General features: G+C 42.9%; 1 protein-coding gene across 4 annotated transcripts in view; it reads right to left on the reverse strand.

Moving 5' to 3' along the window:
• Positions 1-4,910: 4,910 nt before the first annotated feature.
• LOC125391804 (2-5A-dependent ribonuclease) overlaps positions 4,911-27,985 on the reverse strand; it is a 48,310-nt gene continuing 25,235 nt past the window's right edge. Inside the window, exons 1-8 of one of the 4 annotated variants that reach the window (XM_087906409.1) lie at positions 20,219-20,344; positions 19,186-19,346; positions 16,651-18,251; positions 15,886-15,971; positions 13,493-13,698; positions 12,556-12,688; positions 10,674-10,807; positions 4,911-9,326 (exon numbers count right to left, since the gene is read on the reverse strand). In XM_087906409.1, the coding sequence (XP_087762535.1) occupies positions 9,155-9,326; positions 10,674-10,807; positions 12,556-12,688; positions 13,493-13,698; positions 15,886-15,971; positions 16,651-18,124 (2,205 nt within the window). In that variant the 5' untranslated portion in view covers positions 18,125-18,251; positions 19,186-19,346; positions 20,219-20,344 and the 3' untranslated portion in view covers positions 4,911-9,154. Of the gene's footprint in view, positions 9,327-10,673; positions 10,808-12,555; positions 12,689-13,492; positions 13,699-15,885; positions 15,972-16,650; positions 18,252-19,185; positions 19,973-20,218; positions 20,345-27,985 lie in introns of those variants that run through there. The other 3 variants (XM_087906410.1, XM_087906411.1, XM_087906412.1) reach the window with 3 other exon arrangements.

The raw sequence follows: 27,985 nt of genomic DNA on the forward strand, positions 1-27,985 counted from the left end.
TTCACAGAGACGAGAGGTTGCATCATTTTTTTTTCTTTCCTGTAATATTTGTTTCCTGTGACCGAAAAGAGGAAGTTTATTAACATGAGGGACTGGTCTGCTGTGTGCCAAGTGGTTGACCTTGTCAGTTTGGTAAAAAGATAGAATGTTCATACAACCTGAGGAGAAACCAGAGTACATATTTAAGTGGCGGTCATAAGAACACCTTAGACTGGGTGGCTGGAACAGACTACGTTCCTTTCAGTTCTAGAGGTTGACAGTCCAGGTTGAACTTGTTGGCCATTACAGCCTCCTTGTGGTGTATGGTAATTGTCTCTGTTCTCTGTGCCCTTCTGGCAAGGAGAGGGGAAAGGCATTTCTCTCTTCCTTTGTACGAGTTAGGTCATAGAACTCATGAGGAGGTTCCCACCCTAAGACTTAAGCCCATAACATCTATTTGGAACAGAAACGACTAGGCTGGAGATATGGTTCAATATGGGGAGTCCTTGGTGCTCTACATAAGTGTGAGGTCCTGAGTTCAGATTCTTGAGTTCAACATCATTTAATACGTGGTTGTATGCCCATAACTCCTATGTCAGGATGGTAACAGAGACAGGAGAATTTCTACAAGCTTGGAGACCAGCTAGCCTGGGGTACACAGACATCAACAAAAAACTCTATCAAACAATGTAGATGGTAAAGCCCAACGTCCTAGACGGCCCTCTGACCTGCACACATGTACAGGCACACTCACATGAATGTGTGCACTCACACATGCTAAGAAAGGCAGTGGTGACCTTGACCCCCAGGCTGCAGTTATTTCCTCTGTATTGAAAGGAGGAGGAAGACTTTAAAGATTCAGAAAGTTGTAAAATTTAGGAGCCTTCTCCTGTGGCCATATAAACAATAAAAGTTTACTGGGAGCAGGAGACCCTTCTCTGGACCTGCCAGCCTTTGTGAGCCATTACCGATGATGGGGTGGGACTAATTTTTTATTTCTTATTTTTGGCAATACAGTTGCCTTTAGACACCCATAATTCTGTAAGTAGCCTCTCACCCATGCTCTGGTATTTATCCCAATAAACTCATTAATTCATGGGACTAGACTTGGGTGAGATTATTTTTGAAACCTGTTATTTTTGCCCTTTCTGGGGTGGATAGGCATTTGTTCCTGTCTCCCCAGGGGAGAAGGTCTGAGAAAATTCTCACACATCTGAACAGTGATCGTGACCAGTCCCACCTGCCTCAATGTGCACATTTGCTATTCCAGAAAGACCACTACCCTATAAGACCTTTCCAACTCGGATGCCCATTCTGACATTTCTGTTGGCTACATCTGCAAATGATGGCATCCTAGCAACACTTTCTGAGCATCAGTTGCCTCTTGGACGTAATGGGAACGACAGCATCTTCTGACATCATCGTGGACATCTCTGGATATCACATACAAAGGCTCTGGGCGCTAGAAAACACAGATCGGAAGGTGGTAGCTTTATTACTTTTGCCCGCTCTTCTAGGTTGTTTTTCCAGCATGTTCTTAACACGTACTGGGACCTCTGTGTGGCAAGGCCGATCACATCTTGCTTAACACATTCACTAATGTGGGCTACATGCCCAGTGAAATGTCTGGTGGTGACAACCGAATGAAAATGTTTTCCTCAATGTCTATCCTAATATCTCAGAGAATGGAAATAAAGAATGAAGTGTGTGTGTGTGTGTGTGTGTGTGTGTGTGTGTGTGTATGTGTGTGTAAGAGAGAGAGAGAGAGAGAGAGAGAGAGAGAGTCCACCTCCTTTCAGACAAGGCCTTTGTTTTATTTTAGCTTTGAATACAAGATCAGCTGTCTCAAAAGCCTCTGGTGATTCTCCTGTCTCTTCCTCCCATTTCTTGGTAGGAGTGTTGGGATTACAGACATGTGCCCTACGTATCTGCCTCACACATGAACTCTGGGAATTGAACTCAAATCCCCATGCTTGCACACCAAGCACTCTGACCCACTGAGCCATCTCTCCAGGTGGTCCTTTCCACATTTGTAGAGGACAAAGTGCCTTCCTTAAATATACCCTGGTTTTGTTTATTGTTTCTAGGTGGTTTCTGGTAGACTCATGTATATTATGTCAGCTGTAAACAGGATAGCTTAACTCCTTTTTCTATCTGCATCCCCTTAATTTCCATCACTTGACTTACTGGTCCAGCTAGTGCTTTGAGCACAATATGGAAGAGGTGTGGGGATAGTGAACAGCCCTGTCTCATTTCTGATTTCACTGGGATGGCTTCCAGCTTTCTCCATTTAGGACGATGTTGGTTAAGGGTTTCTCATACATAGCTTTTTATTATACTGAGATATGTCTCCTGTAGTCCCTACATGGAGTCTATCATGCAGGCATTTTGGATTTTGTCAAAGACCTTTTCTGTGTCTATTGAGATTTTTGTCTTTAAGTAAGTTCATTTATGTGGTTTATTACACATATTGACTTGCATATGTTGAACCATCTCTGCATTTCAGGGATTAGTCCTTCTTGGTGAAGGTGATAATCTTTGAATGTGTGCATTTCAGAGATTAGTCCATCTTGGTGAAGGTGATAATCTTTGAATGAATGCCTGCACTCTGTTTGCAGGCATTTTACTGAGTAGTTTGGAGTTGGCATTCATCGGGGATCTTTTCTTCCTGTTGTTTCTTCTCCTGGTTGTGGTATTAGAGTGATAATCGAAGGATTTTCAGAGTGCTGCTTTTGTCACCAACATGACTGCCTAAAGTTGAGCTGAACAAGAATGACGACAGGGGACATGCTGAGTTAGGGGGAAGGTTCATGAGGTCTCAACCCTACAGAGAGATCTACATCTACAAACAGCAAAGCAATGCAGAGAGCAGGAGACATGGTCTTCCCCAAGGAGGAGCACACAGTTGTTTTTCCAGCACCAAACGGTCAGTCCTGAAAACACATACATAAAACTACGTTCTACAGACTGAGCAGGGTGTGTTTATGTATTTAGGAAATATTTGTGTGTATGTATGTGTGTATGAAAATGAGAAAAAGAGGTCACGAATTTGAGAGCAAGGAGGGGTGGATGGAACGGTTTGATGTAGTGAGGGGCTGCGGGCAGGCCTGCTTTTCATCCTGCCCGGCTCCCGCACGGCTAGCTTAGTCCCAGAAATAACAACACACAAATTGTATTCATTTAAGCACTGCCTGGCCCATTATCTCTAGAGAGTTAGTTACTAACTAACTCTCATATCTTGATATTAACCCATTTCTAATAATCTCGTGGTAGCACCACGAGGTAGTGGCTTACCGGAAAAGATTCAGCATGTCTGACCTGGTGGCTGGCTCCATGGCGTCTGCCTCATAGCCCTCTTCCCAGCATTCTGTTCTGTTTACTCCGCCTACCTAATTTTCTGTCCTATCAAAGGGGCCAAGGCAGTCTCTTTATTGACCAATGAAAATAACACAATAGATAACCCTCCTCCATCAGTTTGAAGGGAGAAAAGGAAAGAGAGAGATGATGTAGTTATAATCTCAAAAAAAATTGTGAATCAACAACATTGACCATTTCAAAAGATTTTTTTCTTTGCTGCTGGCAATGTGAGAAGTTCTGTAAAAGCTGTGTGACCTCTGTAGAGCGTCAGGTCACTACAGTGAGGTCGCTCTTACCTGTACAGGGCCTGCTCTTAGCAGGACGTCTCCCTTACCTGTACAAGGGCTTGTTCTTACAAGGACGTCTCCCTTACCTGTACAGGGCCTGCTCCTAACAAGGATGTTTCACCAACACAAAACATCCCAGTTTTATATAAAGAATATTTAAAATTCTATTGTTCCATGAGTATTTTTTCTTTTTTTAAACATAAAAAATGATTGCTAAAAGGATAACATTTCTCTTATGAAAATGAAGCCTATACCATTTTCCTCAGAGCCAGGGTATGTGTGGACGTTAGAATTACGTATTACACCCACACTTTATGCGTGTTTCTCTTTTCATCTCTCTATGTATAGTTTTTTGTTTGTTTTGTTTTCTGAAGGCAGGGTTTCTCTGAAGATTTGGAGCCTGTCCTGGAACTAGTTCTTGTAGACCAGGCTGGCCTCAAACTCACAGAGATCTGCTTGCCTCTCTGCCTCTCGAGTACTGGGATTAAAGGCATGTGTCACCACTGCCTGTAAAGGGAGCAGCGGGCCGCTTCCCGCAGCCCAGCTCCCAGCTGCCTGGCTAGCTAGCTTATACCCCAAAATAACAACACACAAATTGTATTCATTTAAACACTGCCTGGCCCATTATATCTAGCCTCTTCTTATCTAACTCTCACATCTTGCTTTAACCCATATCTAGCAATCTGTGTATCACCACAGGGTCATGGCTTATCAGGAAGATTCTAACCTATGTCCATTTTGGGCCAGAGCTTCATGGTGTCTGCCTCACTCTGCTTTCTTTCTCCCAGAATTCTGCTCTGTCTACTCCACCCACCTAAGGGCTGGCCTATCAAAAGGCCAAGGCAGTTTCTTTATTTGATCAATGAAAGTAGCAAATGGACAGAAGACCCTCCTACATCAACTGCCCAGCCCTCCATGTACAGTTTTTGTGAGAGGTCGTTTTAGTTTCTTCATTTATAGTACACAAGATAGAAAAGGTAGTTGTTTCCTCACATACTCAGGAGATGAGGCTCAGAAATTTTACCCACTAAAGTTCTTGAAAGTGGACAAGTTGAAAACTTGTAAGTAAGTAGCTTTACATAACAAAATTAAAAATAGGGTGACAACTGATAGCTGGGTTGGACGAGGAGTGTCCGCTGCTTATTTACTCATCAGTAGTGTTTCTCCTTTCTTTCTATGGCTAATCTTCTCAAAGTCTGTCTATCTATCTGTCTGTCTATCTATCTATCTATCTATCTATCTATCTATCTATCTATCTATCTATATTGTTTTTAAAGTAACCAAGGATTGCTTGATTCATCTGTTTTATTGTAGACACCACAAGTCACTCAGAAAGTTGAACTTAATGAAATGATTCAATTTTTTAACTGAGTATGCTTCACATATGTACATTTTGATTGGCATATCCAAGTCAGATAACAAATCTCAATTTTGAAACTTAAAGAAATCAATCTGCTCAAAAACTTTTTAAGCCGATAGTTTGTCTCTTCCAGAGGACAATAACTCTTGGCAGTGACAGCCATCTAGTCATTTCCAGGGACCTCCTTTTTGGAAAGAATATAAGATACCCTTTAATTCCCATTCCAAAGTTTCATCTTAAGAACACTAGATGTCACAGCGGAAAATCTGTCCAAATCAAGGCAGTGACATCTCATGCTACTTGCCCAGAGTACAGAAAGATATTTCTACCCTTAGTTTCTTCATTATCAAAACAAAGATCACAGTGCTTACCTTATAGTACTGTTTTCAAAACAAAATTAAATTTAAAAATATGTAGGTGTAGATTATAAATTCCAAAGTCCATGCAATTTATCCTCATCATTCATGTATGAGAATGGTTCCGTGATTACTCAGTGAAGACTGGTCAAACATTACATAATAGAGTAAACATTTTTACTAAGCATACACTGAGGTGACAATGTGTCAGGGAGCTGGGGACAGCACCATAAATAGAGCATTGCACCATGGAGCAGGGAAGGGAGGGAAGATGAGGACTCCCAAATGGACACCAGGAGTCGCTCCATTTCAGATCTAGCATCTAGAAAACACACCCAAGTCATTCTTCTGGGAGGTGTTTCATGTTCTTCACAGACTTAGACCCAGGGCCAGCTCAAACGTGCCCCAGCCCCTTCAGATGGCCTTTCTCAACCTCAACACCCACTGATATTTAGTCTGCACAGTGTGGTATTGTGAGGGGGAGCTACTTCATGCATCACAGAATGCTTGAGGACATCCCTGGTTCATCCTTACTAATGCCAGCAGTGCCAATGCCCCCAGTTATGACACTAACAAAAGACTCCAAGTGAGAACTATGACCTTAAGATCATGAGAAACCAGAGAAGGTGCTTCCAGAAAGAATGGAATTCATTTAGCTAGGTACCAAATGCTGAATGACTAACCAAGCCTCCTGGAGCCCTCTGCATGTGTTGGCATATTCCTTCTGAGTTTCACCCAGGAGAGATGCTGATTGTTTCTAAGGCCCCCATGTGTGATGTGACAATAACATCATGTCTTTTTGAGCGCTGTTGTATGACAGTTTGTATGACTTTGTTTGTTTATCTGACAGGTTGTATGACGCTCTGATCCTCAGTTCTTAAATGGAGACAATAAATTCTGTTTTGCAAGATCATTGGAAAAATTAAATGAGATAAATATAAAACATACAGCCACAAGGGTCTTGACACTTGTAACATGAGGGGGGCCGGCTTGTCGGGGTATCTGTCCCGCCCAGTGCTCAACAGCTGGCAAGCCCCAAAGGAAAATCAACCACACAGAGATCTCTATAAGTTATAAAGCTGATTGGCCCATTAGGTCAGGCTACTTATTAGTTCTTATAACTTATCTTAACCCATTATTCTGATCTATGTTAGCCACATGGGCTCAGTACCTTTCTCGGTGTGACAGCTTACATGTTGCCTCTTCGGTGGTCTGTACAGGAATGGCTGAGAGAGCTTCTGCTTCCAGAATACTCCCAGTCTCTTTGCTCCACCCCTACTTCCTGTCTGGCTTTCCCGCCTATACTGCCTGCCTGGCCAATCAGTGTTTTATTAAAATATGATTAACAGAATACAGATAATTCTCCCGCACCATTTCCCTCTTTTTTTTTTAAACAAAGGAAAATACCCATAATCCATTTGTTGGGAACGTGGGCGTAGTATTTCAGGCTACTTCCTGCTGGTTGGGGGCGCTGATGATCTTATGGGGACCTAAAGAAAATTTAGAGTTATAATCAAGTCCTGACTGAAGTATCCTGGGAGTCTTGATCATCTCAGGCTGCAGTCTTGAATCAGTTCTGGATGTAGAACTCTGTCATCTGGGCCATCTGTTCCTGTCGATTTCTCAGGTGGCCTCCCTTGGTCAAAGATGATTTTTCTTAACTCTGAATAAATCCATAGCCTCTCATTTTCTGTGGAAACAAAAGCAGAATCTCTTCTCCAAAGTAACATACCTTTTGACTTCAGTTTTGAAGCCAAGGTATTTTCAAAATGTCTATCTTGGGTTAGTTCAGCAGCATTTATAAACAAATGTCTTTTGGTGACTGTTGCTCCATCCTCAGCATTCAAACAATTAAAAGAGAGCATAATAACACACAATATCAAGATTCTCTGTGTATTTTCCATCTTTATGCGGCTTTATTTTACTTCTATTTCTTTTATTTTTACTTTTACTTTTTGAGACAGGCTCTCTGTATATCTTTGTCCTAGAATAACTCTGTAGACCAGACTGTCCTTGAACTCAGAGATCCTCCTGTCTCTGCCTCCCCAGTGCTGGGATTAAAGGTGTATGCTACCACACCTTGAACTCACAGAGATCTGTCTGTCCCTGCCTCCCAGGCATTGGGATTAAAGGTGTGCACTACCACACCTTGAAGTCACAGAGGTCAATCTCTACCTCTGTCCCTTGAAGTCACAGAGGTCAATATGCCTCTGCCTCCCAGGCATTGGGATTTAAGGTGTGTACCACCACACCCAACTACTCTCTTTCTTCCTTTTTTTTACATTAAGAACTTTAACTTTTAGCCTGCATATATTTTTAACACACTGTAAAATATTTAGAGGTTTTCTTCCTCTTTGAATCTCTCTTTACTGTATATCTCTCTTTTTCTGACCACATGAGCCTTTAATTTACTAAGCAATATGGAGAGCAGTGGCTTTGACGGCTAGATCCAACCCACTCCCCAGCTCTCCAGTCTCATGGCTGAGATACCAGCCAGAGCTGTGTTCATTGCCACAACTCTATGGCGTTTCAAGGTCCTTGCCAGCAAGCAAGCTGCAGCATTCTGCTCACAGACCACACTCAGTCAGACTGTCTGCCTGAAAGAGTCAGAGATTACCCTGTCAGGACAGCCCAGAAAGCCGGCATTGTAAAACAGCGCAGTTTTTTTCCTGCTACGACTGAAAACCGAAAAGCATGTGTTCCACTTTTCACCAACACCGTTTAAGTGTTTCGTGGCAGGACCTCTTAATGACCTGCAGGGTTTTGCAGCTAAAGCTGAGTCAGGAAACCTCTCTTAGATGAGAGCCTTGCCTGCCTCTAGCAAGCAAAGTAGACCCAAGAAATTGCTGCTATCAAGAAAACAAGCTTTACTCTATTCTTTCCCAAGCTTTCTCAAGCTTTCTGTGGATTCTGTTATCCACATGTTGGCGCCATATGTAACATGACGGGGGCCGGCTTGTCGGGGTATCTGTCCCGCCCAGTGCTCAACAGCTGGCAAGCCCCAAAGGAAAATCAACCACACAGAGATCTCTATAAGTTATAAAACTGATTGGCCCATTAAGTCAGGCTACTTATTAGTTCTTATAACTTATCTTAACCCATTATTCTGATCTATGTTAGCCACATGGGCTCAGTACCTTTCTCGGTGTGACAGCTTACATGTTGCCTCTTCGGTGGTCTGTACAGGAATGGCTGAGAGAGCTTCTGCTTCCAGAATACTCCCAGTCTCTTTGCTCCACCCCTACTTCCTGTCTGGCTTTCCCGCCTATACTGCCTGCCTGGCCAATCAGCGTTTTATTAAAATATGATTGACAGAATACAGATAATTCTCCCGCACCAGACACTCATTCTTTTGGTGTAATTAATATACCAGGAATCATGCTGGTCACATGGCTCAAGTGGATAGCGGTGCTTACCCCAAAAGCCTCAATGTCAATTTAATGCCCAAAACGCAATGAATGGTAGAAGGGGAGAACCAACTCCATAAAGCTGTACTCAGGTCTTCTTCCACATGTGACATGTGTGCCCACCCCTCCTTCCCCACCTCCCTCTCTCACACACACAAAACACATACACGCACTTTTTTAAAAATGAAATCTTAACAGAAGTCTATCCCGAGTCTATCCACCAGAATGGAGTAGCATAGTTTTGTGGTCCAAAGCTTTTGTGATTGCGTGAAACTTACTGTATCAGAAACTGACACACTGGCTCCCTGACTCAGGCCTCATAAGCAACCAGATTGCTTAACAGATCATGGATATTCAGCTTCCCAGGAACTATGCACATTAAAAATCAGTTAATTGACTTTGTAAGACTCAGCTCTGTAGGTCCACTGGTACTGCTGCTTCGGGCACACTGAGGCTTGGTTGAGTCTGAGGAAAATGTTTTCTGTATTCTGTGTCCTTTAGTTTCTTATAGACATAAATGACAAGATCTGGAAATGTCTCCTGAAAATAACGAGAAGGTTCTCCGATTCTTTCCTTCATACTGAAATAAAACACAGACAGTTAGCCAACTGGCTCTAAGCTCTTTCTCCTTCTTAGAGTATGCCCTGACAGTTGTTCTTGTTTCTATAAAGGGAACAATAAAAACATTGTAATCTGATGAATTAAGATGCTTCCTAACTCTTTAATAACTATGCAATTTAAATTTTATGAGCTTGTTTGTTCATTCATAAAAATGGTAGTAATAGCCAGGTGATGGTGGCACACTTGTTTAATCCCAACACTCAGGATGCAGAGGCACGTGGGTCTCTGTGAACTTTGTGGGCAGCCTGGTCTACAAGAACTACTTCTAGGACAGTCAGGGATGTTACACAGAAAAATCTTTTCTTAAAAAAACAGAAAAACCAAAACCATACAAAAATGGGAAGGGGAGGCAGAACTCACAAGACCCTACCCCGAGATAAATAGTTGATACAGGAAATTAATGGCTGGTGAGAGAGCGAAAATTAGCCTTTTCCAGGAGCAAGACCCCTCTGAGAGGTTCCAGCCCACGTAAGAAGCACTAAACAAAGACACAAATGAGCAACGCTACGTGGACTCAGAAGGTTGTGTTTATCTATACAGATGTATGTAAGCTGCAGCAATCAAAGATGAGGTCATGAATCTGAGAGGGCACTGGGGGAGCACAGGAAGAGTTGGGAGGGGAGGGAAGGGTGGAAATGATGTCAATACAGTACTTATGTATGAAATTTAAAAAACAGTAATAATTAAGGAAAATGGTAATTCAATTCCACAATTCTTTATATACAACCTCTAAATAATAAAAATAAAAACATTCTAAATTGTACTGTGTGTGTGTGTCTGTGTGTACAGCTGACATTTCTTATAACTAATGTGGAGATGTGCTCAACCTTTGGACTCTACAGTTGCTTAATACGGTGGCCCCGTCTTCTGTTCTATTCACACAGAAAACCACTTCTGTTCAGTAGAACTCAGCAGAGCTAAAAAGGAGGATGAGACCCTACTGGGCATGTCTGTAACTGGTTATAAAACACCAGGGACTCAGAGAGATTCCTTTTTAAAACAGAAAATAATTGCTTTTTCTCCTTCTCCTCATTCTTTTTACCCAACTCCTTCTTCTCTGTCAAGGTCTTACTATGCATTTCTGGCTGGCCCGGAACTTTCTGTGTAGGCCTGGCTGACCTCATGGAGATCCATCCACCTCTGCCTCCTGAGTTGTGCTATTAAAGACAGGTGTCACAGCCCCGCCCTCCCACTTGCTTTTCTTTATCAAAGTAAGAGTTCTTCTTTTCATAGGGACAGACTTACAACTGCGTTTTCTAATTGTTCTCCTGCATGGATGACGCACAAGAATGAAGGCACCACTTACTCCTTGTTTTTGTTCTCATTGATGTGCTCTCCTATATTCCGAATGAACTTCAGTAGATCGCCTACAGTATTCCGATAAGGATTTTTCTTATCTTGATAGAAATAATCCATTCTGTCCATAACATGTTGGTCAATCTAAAAAACAAAACATTACCCCCAAGGTATGATAACAAGAAAAAACAAAACCTGATAGTGTCTAAATAACAAAAGGTCAAGTACAAATTTGAATGAATGCCCTCTACCAGTGAACGAAGCAAATAGAACAAATGAAAGTACATGACACCCACCACCCACTGTGCCATGCGGGGCAGCTATGTCGTGTTTGAAGGAGGCACTATAAGTGACTGATTTCATTTTTGTCTGTACTGGCCAGTTCCCAAGAAATTATGCCTACTAAAGCCCTCTGTGGAAGTACTGACAAGCCTAGCCACTGTGGAAATCAGTACTGAGAATTCTCAAAAACCTAGAACTACACCCTACCAAAAGAGGAGCTACAGCTCTGCTGGGTATTCATCCAAAGGACTCTCAGTCAGCATATCACAGAGATATCACAGAACTGCTCACAGTAGCCAAGGTGTGGAGCCAACTTAGGGGTCCCTCAGTGGCAGAATGTTACAGAAAATGTGGTTTATGTGCACAATGGAATTTTTTCAACCATAAAAAGAAAAAACTTCTGTCATTTGCATGAAAGCTGATGCAGTAGAGATAGTCAAAGTAGGCAAATTAAGTCCCTCTCCGATAAATAAAATGGAATTTTGCTTAGATACATAGATCCATGTATGTAAATTTGACAGGAAAATAAAGCAGAAATGTCGAGAGCATCAGGGACTAAGGAAAGGGGAGGGTTATGAGCAGGGCAGAAGGGCATGAGGGGATATGCTCAAGGTTTATCATATACTTATATAAAATGTCTCTACTTTCAAGCTGGTCCATCTCTAAACATTTAACGTTTGAGTTGTATCTCATATGCATGCACTGAGCAGAGTCACAGCACATGTACTCCATACTCAGAACTAGCACACAGTGGCTGTCTACGCCCCATGGGACTTGCAGACTGGGAAGGAAAACATATATTAAATTAGAAATTATGAATGGAGACAAGGGAAGGAAAGAAAACAAAATGAGAATCAGAAGCAAATATAGAGAGAAGAGCAGAGGCCTGAAATAGAGAAGCTGCTGGTCTCAAAGACCTGAAGATCATGGATTCTCCCAGGGTGCATTGAACATGAGCTGCACCACACAGCATCATCTCTGCAGATATGTGCACCTCACAGGAACATGCTTTATTCTGCTTTATGGTGTCCAGACTGTGATGTTGGCCCAAACATAAATGGATTTTAGAAATGCCTGTAAATTTCGAGTAATGAAAGTTTGTGATAAAGATTGAGATGGTGATTAATTTTATAGAGTTCCCCTAAATTCAATTTTAGCAGAATATGCCTTGAAGAGGAAGAATTTGAAAGGTTATCTTTTTTCACATTGTGTTTTCTCAACACAGTGTGGTCCTTGGAACAGGGGCTGCTCACAGGCAGCAGAGGTGTCCAATGTGTCTAGGCTATGGAGTCATGGTGGAGAACCCCGTTGGCTTAGTCTCTATTGAGTCAGTTATTCTGATGACAATAGAACTTCTAGCCAGACTTGAGGGAATGAGCAATGGGCTGGGTTAAGACCATCTTAAGGCAGAACTTAATGACAGTGTCTTAGGGCTCCTGACTCTGAAGGAAGAAACAGAGACTCAAAAGAGTCAAGAAGGCTCATTTGAAGAGAAGAAAATGATCCCACTCACTTCCTGATAACAACACACTGGTGTAAAAAACAACTTAGAAAAGGCAGCATAAATTGTTACATATACCCTCATTCCTAGACCAAGAAAGTGTTCATACCTTGTATTTCCAGTGATAGAAACTTCTGGAAGGCTCAGGTGTCTGAAAGTTCAGTAGTTTGAGAATCTCACTTTTATTTTTTCGTGTTTTGATGTCAGATTCATTCCCCACATCCCGAAGTGTTCTGTAGCGGCTGAGAGTGATAGAAAGATCTATTTTTCAAAAAGACGAAACTGATGAGCTTTGATTTTTAATAAATTTTATATGATGGGAGAGGCCATCCCATTGCTTCCCACCTGTTCCTCGGTAGTTACAACCAGAATCCAGTAGGTTGTTGCCCCTCCCAAGGACCCACTGCCTACAATGCCAATGTGAGAGAAAAGCCTGAGCCTACAGATGCCCAGCCCTGACAGCTGCTCATACCACAGTGGTTTTCAACCTGTGACTCACGATCCATTTATAGTCAAATGACTCTGTCACAGGGGCACAGATCAGACATCCTGCATAGCAGACATTTACATTAGAATCATAACAGTAGAAAATTACAGTTATGAAGTAGAAACAAAAATGACTGTATGGTTGGGGGGTCACCACTGTTGTGAACTATGCTCATTGCTAATAACAAAGCTGATTGGTCGATAGCTGGGCAGAAAGAGATTGGGCAAGGCAGCCTGACATAGAGAATTCTGGGATGAGGAATGGTAGAGTCAGAGAGTTGTTGGCAAATACAGAGAAGCAAGATGAGAATATCGTGCTGAGGAAGATACCAAGCCATGTGGCTAAAGATAGATAAGAATTAGGGTTAATTTAAGAGTAAGAGCTAGTAACAAGCCAGGTCTGAAAACTAAGCATTTAGAATTAGAGTGGTTATTTGAGAACTGGCAGACGGGAGAAAAACATCCACCTTCACACCACACCATGACGAACTGTGTGGAAGGGTCGCAGCATGGGGAACGTTGATAACCACTGCTGTCACTCATACCCGAGGTCTACTTACTTCTCCCAGGTCCAAAAGAAAGGATGGCCAAGCAGGTCCTTCAGACAGTTCTTGACATTTTCTCCAGGGGAAAACAGGCAACGAATGAGGTCCTCAGTCTCCTCGTCTGGAGACATTTCTGCCACCTTTTCATTATTTTCAGCCGTCAGTGTCTTAAAGGGGATCTCACCTTTCATTACTACATAGAGGACCAGCCGTCCGAGGGCCTGCACGGAAGCCATAAATCAAGCCAAAATTTCAATGTGATAACCTATTTGGGTAAACTTGAAAGATTTGATAGTATTGTTGTTGTCAGTTTCATTGACCACCGATCTGCCTAGAGGATTAGTAAGGGGAATCCCTAGGTGTGTCTGTGATGGCATTCACAGAGAAGATCACGATCATGAGGGCTCTGACCTAAAGGCCCCTGAGGGATTCAAACTTTCAGTAGACTCAGGTGGAAGTAATGGGGCATTGGAAGATGGAACGTGTTTGGAAGGAGTGGTGCAGTGGGGGATTGTCTTGGTGGCTATGCCTTGACCTGGTCCCTTGCAGTTGTGGCTGAGCTTTGCTTCCTGTCCAGGATGAGCTGGTCTATCAATCCCTCACATCCAGCCTGAGCTGAAACCTCTGAGACTGTGAACTCAAACAAACCCTTCTTCCTTCAGGTTCTCACAGTGATGTGTAAGTAGTCAGTCCAGATGTGTGGAAATGAAAGATGGGAGGCATTTTAAGGAACCTCTGGGCTATATTCCTGTGGTCCGTGATGTCATGTTAGCAACTGGACTCCGAATCTGTAGGATTCTAGGTGAGAAAGGCAAAGCCCTGTGCACAAAGAGCTCTCCAGGCCACACATGGCCCACACTTTAGGTTCCTGAAAGACCATCCTGGTCCAGAGCTGCTGTGATAGACTTGTTGACAGCAGGATTCTACCTAGGTCTTGAAAGTTTTGACAGAATGTAGATAAGTCAAGGAAGGGAGGATGCACAAGGACACTTGTTCAGCTATGTTCATAAGAGCATTATTCATAATAGCCAGAACCTGGAGACAACCTAGATGCCCCTCAACCGAAGAATAGATGAAGAAAATGTGGTCCATTTACACAATGGAGTATTATTCAGTGGTTAAAATACAATGAAATCATGAAATCTGAAGGCAAATGGATGGAACTGAAAAAATCATCGTGAGTGAGGTGACCGAGACCCAGAAGGATAAACACAGTGTGCACGTGCTCTTAAGTGGACAGTAGATGTAAAGCAAAACATACTCCGGCTACCATCCACAGTCCTGGATAAACTTGGATGGGGGGGTATAGTGGGGAAGATGGGAACATGAGGGATTGTGACGGTCAAGTCGGGGAAGGGATGGAGAGAAAAGACACAAGGGAGGTACCTTGATAGAGCGGGTGAGATTGGCATTGAGAGAGTCCTGTTACAGGGAAGGCTCCCGGGGTCCATGGAGATGACCCCAGCTAGAGCTCCTGGCATTGGTGGAGAGGGTGCCTGAACTGGCCTTCTTCTGGTCAGACTGAGGACTACCCTAACTGTCATCATAAAACCTTTGTCCAATGACTGATGGAAACAGATATATATGTCTACAGTCAGGAAAGGGAGGGGCTGAGCTCTAGGAGTGCAGTTGAAGAGAGGGAGGGGGCATTATATAAGCTGGGGTGTCAGAATCATTATGGGGAGTTCATGGACCTTAGACTGTTTGCTAAGGAGCCTTCACGGAACTGACCTAGACCCTCTGCATGTGTGACAGTTATGTAGCTTGTTCTGTTGTGGGGCCCCTAGCAGTGGGATGAGGATCTGTCCCTGGCTCATGAGCTGGCTTTTTTTGGAACCTATGTTCTATGACGAAGCTGTTTTAGTCTTGAGGCTTCTGCTGTGCTCTATCCCCTTGGAGCTGAAGGCTGACTCCAACACCCCACAACTGTCTGGAACCTCTGTATCCGGCTTTCTTTGGTACTCAGCAGGTACGTTTGAATAGAGTTTGGTAGAAATCTTATTTGCTTTAGCCTTAGGCAGAAAAATATTTCCAGAAGGAACCTGTGAGGTATTCAGAAATGCCTTCTGGAAGTCTCTGAAGAAGAGGCCCCCTCAGGTTAGTTACTTATTTAGCTGCTTGAGGAAGAAGGAAACACAGATAAAGAAAGGAGCCACAGTGAAAGGCGGCTCAGCACCACCTCAGCTATTTCACCTTCTCCTCTGCCCAGAGAAAGTTCTCCTGAGGAAAGACACAGAAATACCGCTGTGAGCAAGGAAGTGAGGACAGTGGACACCGTGGAGGGAAGCCATGGGAAGTCTGAAATTCTGGGTTAAAATAGGAAGTTCCTTACCTGGCCCTAGGAAGTGGGGTAATTAACAAATAAGGAAGCAGAGGAAAGAAAAAGTTAACTAGGCCAGAAAAATTACCTCCAAGTCTCTCTTGACCACTTGTGGATCTCCCATGCACTGGACACTCTGATCAAAATCTGCCAGGCGAATAGCTTTCTTGTCATCTAAGGGAAAGTTTCAGAGGTGAATAAAAAGCATTCTCTGTGGTGTGATAAATCATTCAAATGAATATATAACATGATATGCAGTCTGTCATCTCTGAAGATCAATAATATGATTTACTCATGTCCAGCCTCATTTGATCTATTAGGTATCTGTCAAAAACAGTACACATAATTTTATTTTTTACAGGACAGACAGTAGGGAAAGATGAGGGTGAAGTTCACCAGCTGTCCACTTTCACAGCTCCTGGGGCACAGCACAGTGTCCATGGGGCAGCTGGCCATAGTTAAGGATACATTCTATGGGTAACTAACAGCTAACCAACAGCGAACGAACAAGGCTCTGAGTCTAGGAATGTCTTGGCATTGCTTTCCATTCAGTTAAGCCCACCAGCCCCAAGCTGCTCTGATGTTTAGATTGCCCTCATAGGTCAGAAATGAGATGGTTTCTCTTGGGGCTTTTCTTCCTTCTAGAAGACTGCACTGAGTCCCCAGAAAGAGGAATGAAAGAATGATAGCAGTTGGGAATGAGATCTAAAGGTGAGTAAGTCAGGGAGTCAGCCCTCAAGAGGTGACTCATGCTGTCTCCATGATGATCAGAAATAAATCTCATTCTTTACCAGTCTCTTAGTCTGCCACATTCTGTTACAGCCACACATAAAAGACCACCACAAGGCCTCACCTATTAAAATATTTTTGGGCTGCAGATCCTGATGAGCAAATCCCTGCAAGTGTAGTCTTTGAACCGCCTCAAAAACAGACTTTAGAACAGTGCGGGAAAACTTATCTTCCCCGTTCTCCACGGGTTCCTCTCTGTGTCCACCCAGGAACTCTTCCAATGTCCGCTCACACAGGGACATACACACATATAAACAGGCCTTGCTGATCTCGCTTCCATAAAAAGTCACAAAGTTACTGTGGCCACGGCAGCCCTGCAGACAGGAGATTTCATTGCGTGCACGTGTGCTGTCCTCACGGAAGACCTTCACAACCGCCTCTCGATTGTCATAGAACCCCAGGTAAATGCCTCCTTCAGAAGTGCTAGCAATTTTAAAATCATTATCTAGAAAGATCTTGAGTTTGCCAATCATGGGTCGATGCGCTCTGCGGAGTCTTCTCAAGGCTTCTCCCCAGCGTAAACTGTGAGGCGACCAGTCACCAGCAGGAGGGACACTTTGATCATTAGCTTCATAAAGGCGAAGAATCTCCATAATGGAAGTGTCATAATTCCGCCTGGCTATCCCAACAAGATCCCCACACCTGGTACTGGCTCCATTAGCACATAGCAACTGGACGATTCTCTTCTGTTTGAGTTCAACAGCAAATTGCAGGGCCGTCTTGCCCTCATTATCTCTGTCGTCAATGTTTATGCCCTCCTGACTCAGGAGCATCTCCACCAAGCCTTTGTGTTTCCTTTCTACTGCTGCCATCAGGGGTGTCTTCCCCCCTTCTCCTCTCACATTGGCATCAGCCCCGTGGTCCAGCAGAAGGCGAGTAATCTCCTCCACGTTTTCACAATCGGGTTCCTGCAGAGTACGGATCAAGGCATTTCTGCCCATGTTGTCCCGGGCATCGACCTCTGCCCCCATGTCATTGAGGAGAACACTCAAGGCTTCTGTGTGGCCATTTTCAGCAGCACTCATGAGAGCTGTGGCCCCTCCTTTCTTCAGTCGCCTTTTGTCCTCTGTTGTCTCCCGTCTCAAATTCACATCGGCTCCCTTATCAAAAAGGAATCTTAAGGCTTCCACTCTACCTTTCTCGGCAGCTTCCATGAAAGCCGTGAAGCCATTGTCGTCACACTCATTGACATCTGCGCCTTCAGAGAGGAATCTCTGGAGCAGTCTCTCGTCTCCACATATCCCAGCGATGATGAAGGGAGTGGCCCCATTCTTCTTCCTCCTATGAGGGTCAGCACCATGATGAAGCAAGACATCTACAATGTCTACCCTGCCAAGCTGCACTGCATTGTGCAAAGGTGTCCAGCCCCCGATGTCTTCACAGGCATTGACGTCAGCTCCTCTGTCCAGCAATTGCTGGATTCTATCAACATTTTCCTCTTCAACAGCTTTAATCAGCAAAAGACTGTCTTCATCAGTGGTCCTCTGACTGCAGGGCGTGGCTCCATCCTGGGGAGTGTTATGATCTGCGGTCTCCATGGTAGTCAATTCTAATGCCTAGCGTTTTCAGCCTTTTCCTTGAGAAATGAACACTTGTATCTTTGGGATACTATGAGAGTCTTGGGGTAAGAACTGGGCTTATGTGTTCTCTCTTCTGAGGTCTCCTCTGTAGACAAGAGAAGAGGTGACTTATTCATCTGACTCAGAGCTCAGCTTTACCCATAGGAAGCCTTTGCTAAACACATTTACTTGCTTAATTAGAAATTTCCAAGTTATAGACTATCGTGAATATATGTAAATTTAAAATGAGGAAATTATTACTCCATAGTCCCAGGCCGCCAAAGCTACTGCTACCAATATTTAGCATATGTGTATAGTGTTTAGTTTCAAACCTGGGACAATAAGCTGAGGTGTCTACTTAACTTATCAAAGAGGACCTGGCAGCCAGGTTCTCCCAGCATTCCTCAGTCACTACCTGTTACAGGGTGTGGCTGGCAGACCCTGCTCTCTACCTTGAACTCTAGCCCGTGGACTGAGCTGTCCTTCCCCCAGGGGCTCTTTCTTACATAAGCCAGACATTTGGTTTATGGGCCACTTTTGTACCTTAAGCCTCCTGGCTGCTGCCCTGGTCCCCCTCTCTCCTCTCTTCCTTCCTATCTATGTCTCCCCCACAGGATCCAGCTCAGTCTGGTCATGCCCACTCTGGACTCTCACAGATGCCCCTACCTTTACCTACACTCTCCCTTTAATTTACAATAAACTTTCTCTTCCACCATACCTAAGACCAAACATGACCTTTCTTTTCCTTATTATTTCCTTTTTTTTTTCATGCATACAGACTTATTTTCAGGCTGGGTAAGGCTATGCTAAGTGACTCAGAACTTACATGCTTATTTTAATTTTCTAATCTTGAATACCTTAATATTTAAAATGACATTATAGAAATTAAACAATTTAATACAATTCTGAATGAAGTGGTGGAAAATTTAGCTCATTTCATCTTGATTTCCTCACACAGATTTCTTACGATAGACGTCCTAACACTTCATGACTCCTCTGAAAACTGCCTGCTTTCTTCAATATTCTATAAACGTTCTTACCTCACAAGCGGCGGCTCCTGGGGCTGGGGGAGCGCGAGCAAGCTCCCTTAAGAAGAAAAGTGTATTTCTTTGTCTCTGTCCATCTGAGTTTCTTCCTCCCAGGTGAGGGTGGTCATCCCCCAGGCGCTGCTGTGCTCCCCACGCCCGTCCTCCTCACAGCCCTGTGCGTGTTTATTGAGTAGTGGTGCAAAAATGTGACTAATGGGCTCAGCTTTTGGGTTTCCGGGTGTGCAACTTTTGACTTTCACTTCCGATTGCACACTCCTAAACCGCTGACTTACAATATTGTTTCCTCAACGGAAGACAACAATAAACAGGGACATAGGTTACAGTGAGTTAGGGAGTGTAGTAGGTACTGGGCACTGAATGAATGGCAGAGTATATATTATGCCTCTCTCTCTCTCTCTCTCTCTCTCTCTCTCTCTCTCTCACTGTGTGTGCATGTGTGCGTGTGCGTGTGTGTGTGTGTGTGTGTGTGTGTGTGTGTGTGTGTGAAATCCTCTCTCCTGACCAGCATCATTTAGGCCAGTGGCCTCATTAGGCTCTAGTATTGGATCCAGTTCAGTCCTCCGTCAGACCTTGTTAACCTGAACATCTAAACAGCTGTGTCTGCTACAAACGGCACAACGCCTCCCTCTCTGAGATCTACACATGCAGTGTACTCTGACTGCCAATTCCCGAAGTCACTGATCAAAGCTCTTATGCCTCCAGTCCCGACTAAACTGGCTGTGAGGTGGGCTGGTGTGAAGTAAGGAGCAGAGGAAGAAAGCCCAGCCTGGAGTGGAGCCTGCAGCACACAAAGTCGGCTTTCACTTTCATTTTCTGCCTCCTCCTTCCAGGACTGCCCCAGAAGCAGGGACCATAAATAAACAGTGTGGACAGTGACAACCTCAGGAGGGAGGGCTCAGGATCACAGGGCTGCTGCCCAAATCCTCCAGGTTTTTCCATCCCCACCCCCAACCCACCCCACCCCAAGAGATTAGGCAAACCAGGACCCCTCAGGCCCTGCTGACTCTCCTCCAGCCCACCTTACCTTCCAAAGTCAGACTCCCCAGCGATCTGTTCTCTAGGCAGCAGCAATCCTTTAAGACCATCCCCTAGATGAACATTTCCTTGTGGCATGTCACTGAGTCAGCAGGGCGGAGCCAAGAGAGGAGTGAGAAAACGGAAGAACAGAAGGTGTGCACACAGGGGCAGCCCAGACACAGCCCAGCAATCTTTCTCCCCATAAAAGAAAACAAAGACTCTACCCTGAGCAGGCAGGACAGACTTGATAGGCATCAGGGCACTCAGCTTTGAGGTCATAGGACCCAACTTCACCCATCACTCTTGTATCTTCTCTGTTACCACACGTCCTGGGTTCTTGGAGGGAAACAAGAAAATAAACACCTAACCCATTATGCAGCCAGCTGGAGCAGGGCAGGAAGAACATCTGTTGCCAGGGACAACTGGAAGCACTTGAGATGCAGCGGCTCATCCACAAACCTGAAGCTCCGCGTGGATGGAGCTTGTTCCTTAATGGAACAGAGGAACCGTAAGCAATCTTACAGGTAGTAGGGATGAATATCGTGTGTATGTATAGGATGTGTGTCTGGGCAGGCTGTGGGAGGTCAGAAGACAACTGTGTGATCTGGGTTCTCCGCTTCCACATGCGCATGGGTTCCTGAGCTCCAAATCAGGTTACAAGTCTTGTCTGGCAAGCACCTTTACCTGGTGAGCCCTTTATCCAGCTCTGTAAATAAGTTGGTTTTCTAATATCGTAGAATACAATGTCCAGGTGAGATGGCGTTCCAGATAGTCCCTTCCTCTATACACTTCACAGCCTCTGTCTTCTAGAGCCTCGATACATCCTGCTGCTTCACATCTGTCTTTGTGCATCCTATTTTACTATCTGGACAGATAATAAATAGTAACAAGGATTCTGATGGTGGTGATGGTGGTGGTGACTGAGGTGGTGGTGGTGATGGTGAGGATTGAGGTGTTGTTGCGGTGGTAGTGGGGGTGGTGTTTGAGATGTTAGTGGTGGTGATGCTGGTTGGTATGCTAATTACAGAAAACATTTGCATAGCTCCTGCGTGTACTTCAGGAACTGTTCTGAGCACTTCACAGATACTAACTCAGAGAACCAAATCTTCTGGAAGCTACGTTTTTCATCCCATTTTACAGATAAGGAAAACATAGCTTGCTGTGCTCTGGAGACTGGACTACAGCACAGGGTCACAACCTCAATTCTCCAGAACACGAGTCCTGGAGACACAGGGCAGTCAGCAGAGCATTTGCCTTGCAAGCACAAGACCTGAACTCAATGCCCAGAACTCAGACTGAAAAGAAAGGAGAAGAAGGGGTACAATCCCCAGAACCTGGGTGATAAAGAATGGGTCAGAGTGGTCCAGTTACAACCCCACTGCTGGGGAGGCACAGACAGGCAGGTTCTCAGGGCCAATCAACATGGTCCACTTGCTGCATTCTAGGCCAATAGGAGGTTTACCGTGTCTAAAGAATGACACCTGAGATTATCTACTGGCCTAAACACGCATGAGCACACACACTAAATACAGGGTGGGGATCTCCATAGAGCAATTGGAAAAGAATGGACCCTTGTGCAGAAGGTGACATTTGGACAAAGACTTGGGGAAGAGACAGAAGAACACACTACATGAATGCCTCAGACGGAACTGTAGGTACAAAGGCCCTGAGGCAGGAACTGAAGGGTCCAAGAATAACAATATAAAAATGTAGATTTCAGAAATAGGAATGTAGAAATAGAGAAATTTAAAGTGTAAGGCTAGAGGAAGGAGAACAGACTGTCAGCAGCTTTCTCAACGTCTAGAGATTAACTATTAACAGTGGGTTGCTCTGCTTTACAGCCCATAGCTCTATTTACAAGCCCAAAGCATCTCTCTGCAAACTGAGAACCTAACCCGGCCATCCTTGGTTAACACGGATATGAGCTGAGTTTACTTTAGGCGTATGACCTCTGGGTAACACATTTTCCGGCTATGAGAAACTGGCAGCATCAAAGGGGAGAGCACAGGGCTTCAGTCAACACTGCCTGAAAGGAAGAAGGAAGACAATAGATAAAGTACAACACAGTTTAACTGAGAAACTCTGTTAATGGAGATTGTAAAGCAAGGCAATCTGTATCTGAATTTTACCTTGTGGTTGTGAAAATTCCCTTGTTCAGACCTAATGCTTGGAGCCCCTACTATAAAAAGGTGGCCTTTGCCTCAGCCTTACAAAATTCATCTCTGGCTGTGGTCTCAACAAGCTAGCTGATAAGCTTGTTGTGCCCCATGGAGATTTTTTATTTAATTTTTAATTTTTTCTTGGGATCTGGTTTCTGGAATAAAGTTTGCTTCTGGTTTATTAGACTTTGGTAGTCTGTTCCCATCTTTGTGTGACCCACCCTGACCCCAACAGGAACAATTTCTGGTATAATCAAGAAGCAGCTTAGAGGCCAGTGCGGCAGGAGTAAGAGGAAACGGGAAGCAGAATTTCACGTCATGTATGGCCTTATAGGCCCTTTAAGTGTTTGATTGGGGGCTTCACCCCAGCCCCTTGGCATCCATTTTAAAATGTTGAGTGGAAGGTTCCATTTCAAAGCTCCCTCCCCTGGGAGTTGCCTCAGTCCAAACTCCTCCTCTGAGAAAGCCTGCCAAATGGCGACCCCTCCCCATGGAGGGTCAAGACCACTGCCGCAGAATATTTAAACTGCCCCCCAGAGAATGAATACATGGTCTCCCCTTTTCCCTCTCTGGTGGTCATTCCAATTCTCCTTTCCCCCTCTCTGTGTTTTTCCTGGGGGTGAAGGCATCCCGGGAGTGCTGACACCCATTAAACCTGGGCATCTTCTAATTTGGTCTGATCCGGTTTGATTTGGATTATTGCATCAGCAGAGAGGTTTGTCACATCAGAAAATACTTAATGATAAGTGCTACATCCACGGCTGTCTCGCCAGTGTAGCAGAAATGCTGACTGGATGGGCAAATATTGCCGGCAGGATTGGGATTGGTGCTTCAAGGAGCTGTGTGTTCCAGGCGGTCCCTTGGCAACCAGTTGTGGTGTAATGCTACCTGAGTCGCCATTAGTACTGACTCGACCTGGCTGTCCTTGGAGCCATATGTGTGTCTTTTCCCTTGTCTGTGTGTTCTTTGTGATCCTTACATATTGCTAACAGATCAGACTATTCCAGGCAGTTGTGGATATAAACAAGACTGCTGAGGACATTTTTGGATTCTGCTCCACTATTAATTAAAGCCTTAAAAAAGTAGCCAGTTCTGGGAATTGCCAAAATCATCATTAGGACGATTCCTTGATGATGTAGAATAAAAGGAGTTAATCTTAGCAGAAAAAAACCTTAGACGCCTTCTACAGGGAAACAGCATTAGGCATTTATGTACAACTTAACAGGAGGCCTATGCAACCTTCCTTATGGCCAAAAAACCTAGGCTAATTATAGCATCTGACCCTAAGAGTTGGGAAGGGAAAGGAGTTGAGATTAATGGTACAAAATGAGTCTCAGAAAGTTTTCCAGGAAGATAGTAGCCTTCTTCTTTCTCACCCAGACACACAAGGTCACTTAGCTGAGCCCAAGTCAGCCACCTGGTACAAGCTGATAAAGTTGGGCTAACTCAAAAATAATGGTCTCTCTAATAACAAGAAAAAAAAAGGGGTAACTTTACAAATGTAAGAAAGCAAAAGTCCTTGTACTCATGCCAAAGCATCTTTAAAGATTCTCTTTAAAAAACTGTTTTATGCCGTTCTTTTCTATTTTATGATCTGATGATGTATGCCTTTGCCAAGTCCTTTGTTTTGTAATAATATATAATCCTGCACTGAAGTAAGTAAATCGCACCAGCATGTCTCAAAAACATTGAGAGTGTCTGTGTGTCACTTTTCCTCGCCGTATCCTGATTTCTCCTGTGCCTTCGCCCTGATTCCCTTACGGTCTGAGTGGCTCCCTTGAGCTGTTCCGTAGCAGGTGGCGCCCGAACAGGGACTTGAAGGACAGGTAATCTTTCTCTTTTCTTTCTTTTCCTTTTATTAGTTTTCAGGAACGGCTCTTACCAGGGAGCTGCAGTCCCGCCGGAAGATTTGCCGGTCACAGTGTAAGTAATCCTGAGGAACCATGGGGCAATCTATGAGAGATGCCTTATCAGCATTAGTCCAAGGAATGGCTTATGCTGCAGCAATGAAGGGTTGGAAATTCAGCGTCAATATTGAAAAGACATATGAAGGAGGTGTAAGAGACACCTCATCTCTCACTTGTTATAATTGTGGGAAACCTGGGCACATGCAGAAAGACTGCAGGAGGCCCAGGGGAGCAGGGCAAAAAGGAGCAGGGCAAAGGGGAACTCCTGGACTTTGTCCCCGATGCAAAAAGGGAAAGCACTGGAAGAATGAATGTAAATCTAAGTTCCATAAGGATGGAACGCTCTTAGATAAGAATAAAAATAAACATAAAAATAGAAATAAAAACCAGGCAAATATAAAATAAAAAGTCTAAAATTATGATCAGAGAAAAGTTAATATGGAATTTTAAAAAGGCACTAGCAGCTAAAGGACATTTTCTATGCTTCTCTTTTCTGAGTTAAATTTTTCACTGTGATAACACTCAAGGTTTCTTCCGCTGGCCAGCAGTTTCTTCTCCTAACTCTTTCCTGTCCTAATACTGCTTATAAAAAGTTTTAAATTATATCAACTTGTGACTTTAAAAAACATTAATTTAAAAACAAATGTTAAAGATACATTAGGCTTCTATATTATCTAAAAACCACCAAGGGCAAAAGGGCTAAAATAATGATAATAATAAATAAAAATAATAAAAGGGGTTTGTCTAAAAGTGTCTGGCTTAATTAATGAAACAAATATTAAGAAAGGAGTCAAACCTAAAAATTACAAAAGGTATATAAAATGTTATAAAAGGTAATAAGAGGCTAAAAGAAGTTTGCTGTAATTTCTTATATCTGAATGTTTAATGGTCAATTCTGGTTTAAAAAGGATTTATCTTGTGAAAAGGTCATGGTTATTTCTTTTATGCATGCTTGTGTAGCTTTATGACAGTAAAAAATATATGAGGTGAGTATACTCAACAGAGTAAGGGTCTCAAAAATTCTGTCCTATGAACATCATATGATTTTGCCATATCTTGCCAAAAACTTCCTGAGCATATATTGATTTGGGTATATATTGTTTTCTTTAATATAATCACTGATTAATTGTTTATGCTAAAATAATGCTTTCTCCACATTCAGCAAAGAAATTATATTTAAGATTCGTCTTTTTTCTAAGTAAAGACTTTCTAATATCTTGACAGTTATTTTTTGCAGTAAAATATTCAAATGTTCTGACTCATATAATTTTTGAGAATTTTTATGTCTTAAAAATACAATACAAATACTTATAAAACGTTTCATATTGTTTATGATTAGGTTTTAGCCTCATTGTCTTTACTAAAAATGATTAATTTACAGGTTTACTTTAACAAAGATATGGTATATATTATTGGTTTGTTAAAAATATAAGTTAATAAAAATAATAAAGTTTGCCTAATCAGAGATACCTGGATAGCCCTAAATACTTTAAAAATCTACACAAAATGGCATTTAAAATAAAGGTTAAAAGGCTTATATTAGACGGAGACTCTGAGATCCTAACAGTGACCCAAGGTCTCCAAAGAAGATTATACGACACCATGATGTCTCCACCTGGATAACAACGATGCTGACCACTGGGTAAGATGACCCCCAGTGCAACACCTGCTGTCAGTACCTGGTCCAGACCATGAACAAACAGCAGGGGAAATAGTCCTCAGGTAAGCTGGGGATCCTGTGACCAAAGCAGGGGAAAATAGTTCTCAAATAAATGGGAATCCTACGACTAAAGTAGGAATGATTAATTGCTTTTCCTATAAATAAAAGGAAAGCGTCTGCTGTTAAAGCATAATTCATTAAGAGCTCTCTTTATAAATAGAGAGAAGGCAACCGCGGCAAAGCGGGGGTTAATTACTTTTCCCTGGAAATGAAGGGGGAGCAGCCACTATCAAAGCGGGAGTTTTATTGCCCATTCCATAAATAAGGAATGAGTAAAAAGCAGTTTCGCAAGTCGACAAAACGAAAGTTAAAAAAAAAAAAATATCAATTAAATATGGGTGCTAATCAATTGCACTCAATTTTTTTAGGCTCTTAATGAGCTGCTATGTTTAAAGAATCTGGAAGATAAGACAAAATACTTAAAAGAAATTTTTTGCCATTGCACCCTGGCTCGCCGTTTCAGGAAGTCTCTCGATGTCATTGTGGGAAAGGAGGGGAGAGACCTAGACTTTGCATTTAAGCAAGGGATCCTTAAGGGAAAGAAAAAATCAGTCAAGAAATCAGAGCCAGGAATTTAAATCCTGAGGCTCCAGAGTTTACCATACATGAGTTGCCTAGAGCAACACCAGGTAATGCTGGCCTTGATTTGGCTAGCTCAAAGGATATGATTCCTTCTAAATAGGATGGCATTGCCTTAGTACCCACATCAGTGAAAGTAACATTGTTGCCACAAACTGTGGGACTTATAAGAAAAAGTTTCAACTATCAAAAGAATTCTAAGGTTGTGTCAGGTGTCATAGATGCAGACATAGAAAATGACATTAAGGTCATGGTGAAACCAGGGACAAAGAATTGCTCAACTATTACTGCTACTTTATGTTAATTTACCTAATAAAGTTTTGAGGAATAAATGAGAGCAAGGGCAGTTTGGATCCTTAAGGGAGGGGTCAAGTCAATTTGGAAGTTAATTAGAGGCTGTCTGGAAGATCTATATTACAGTAAAGCAGTAGAAAATGGACAGGCAGCGCTGAAAATGTTGCAAGAGGAAAGATCAAAAAAGTCAGAAAAGACAAGCAGTAAAAGGAATCATCAGGAATGGGGAGAGTTATACCCGGACCTTTCTGAGTTAAAAGAGTCAGATAAGCAACTACAAGCAATTGTAAGCAAATTTGAAAAGGCAAAACTGAGAAAAAGGATGAGAAAAAAGGAGAAAGGAGGTTTAAAAGCACTGACGCTTTGCCCCATAACACCCTCCACCCCTCCACCTTATGTGGGAGGAGGTCAGGGCAGCTCCAAAAGCACATTTTATCTAAGCGTTTGAAAAGAGGTGAGAACTGAGCTACAATCAGCATACCCAGTGTTTCAAAGTCCGCAAGAAAATAGATACAAAAAGGATAAAATCATAAATTATCTAGGAGCATGAATTTGTGAGAAGCAAATTATTCTACAAAAGGTAAAATTGAGAAAAAATAATTTAAAGATCTTAAAGGATTTTCAAAAGTTGTTAGATGATATAAATTAATTTAGATGTTATTTTAAGGAGCATCCTGTAATATTTTCTGAAATAACATTATCACAGCCTATTTCCATGGCCCCAAATGTATTTACAGACGAATCTAAGACAACATTTAATCTAATATCAGATTCTACAGATGTTAATACCCTCAGAATTTTAGAAGTAGCTGTACCTATTAAAAGTCCCAGCCCTATGTGCCTTTTATTTCAACAATCGCAACATTTAATTTGGCAGAGAAGAAATTGTTTTTACATTCAACATATAAAAGTCCATACAGCTCTGCCAGGACCTTTGAATGAAGGAAATAATATAATTGATCAATGGACTAAAATAAAATATATATATTCATATATATAATAAGTTCTACCTTGGAGAAGGCGAGAGCTTTTCATAAAGCTTTTCATGTCAATGCTAAAGCACTATAACAAAAATTTCATCTCTCTCGAGCAGATTGCTTGACAGGTAATCTTAC

The sequence above is a fragment of the Myodes glareolus genome, chromosome 5 (assembly GCF_982192425.1).
Source record: "Myodes glareolus chromosome 5, mMyoGla1.1, whole genome shotgun sequence".
Lineage (NCBI taxonomy): Eukaryota > Metazoa > Chordata > Mammalia > Rodentia > Cricetidae > Myodes > Myodes glareolus.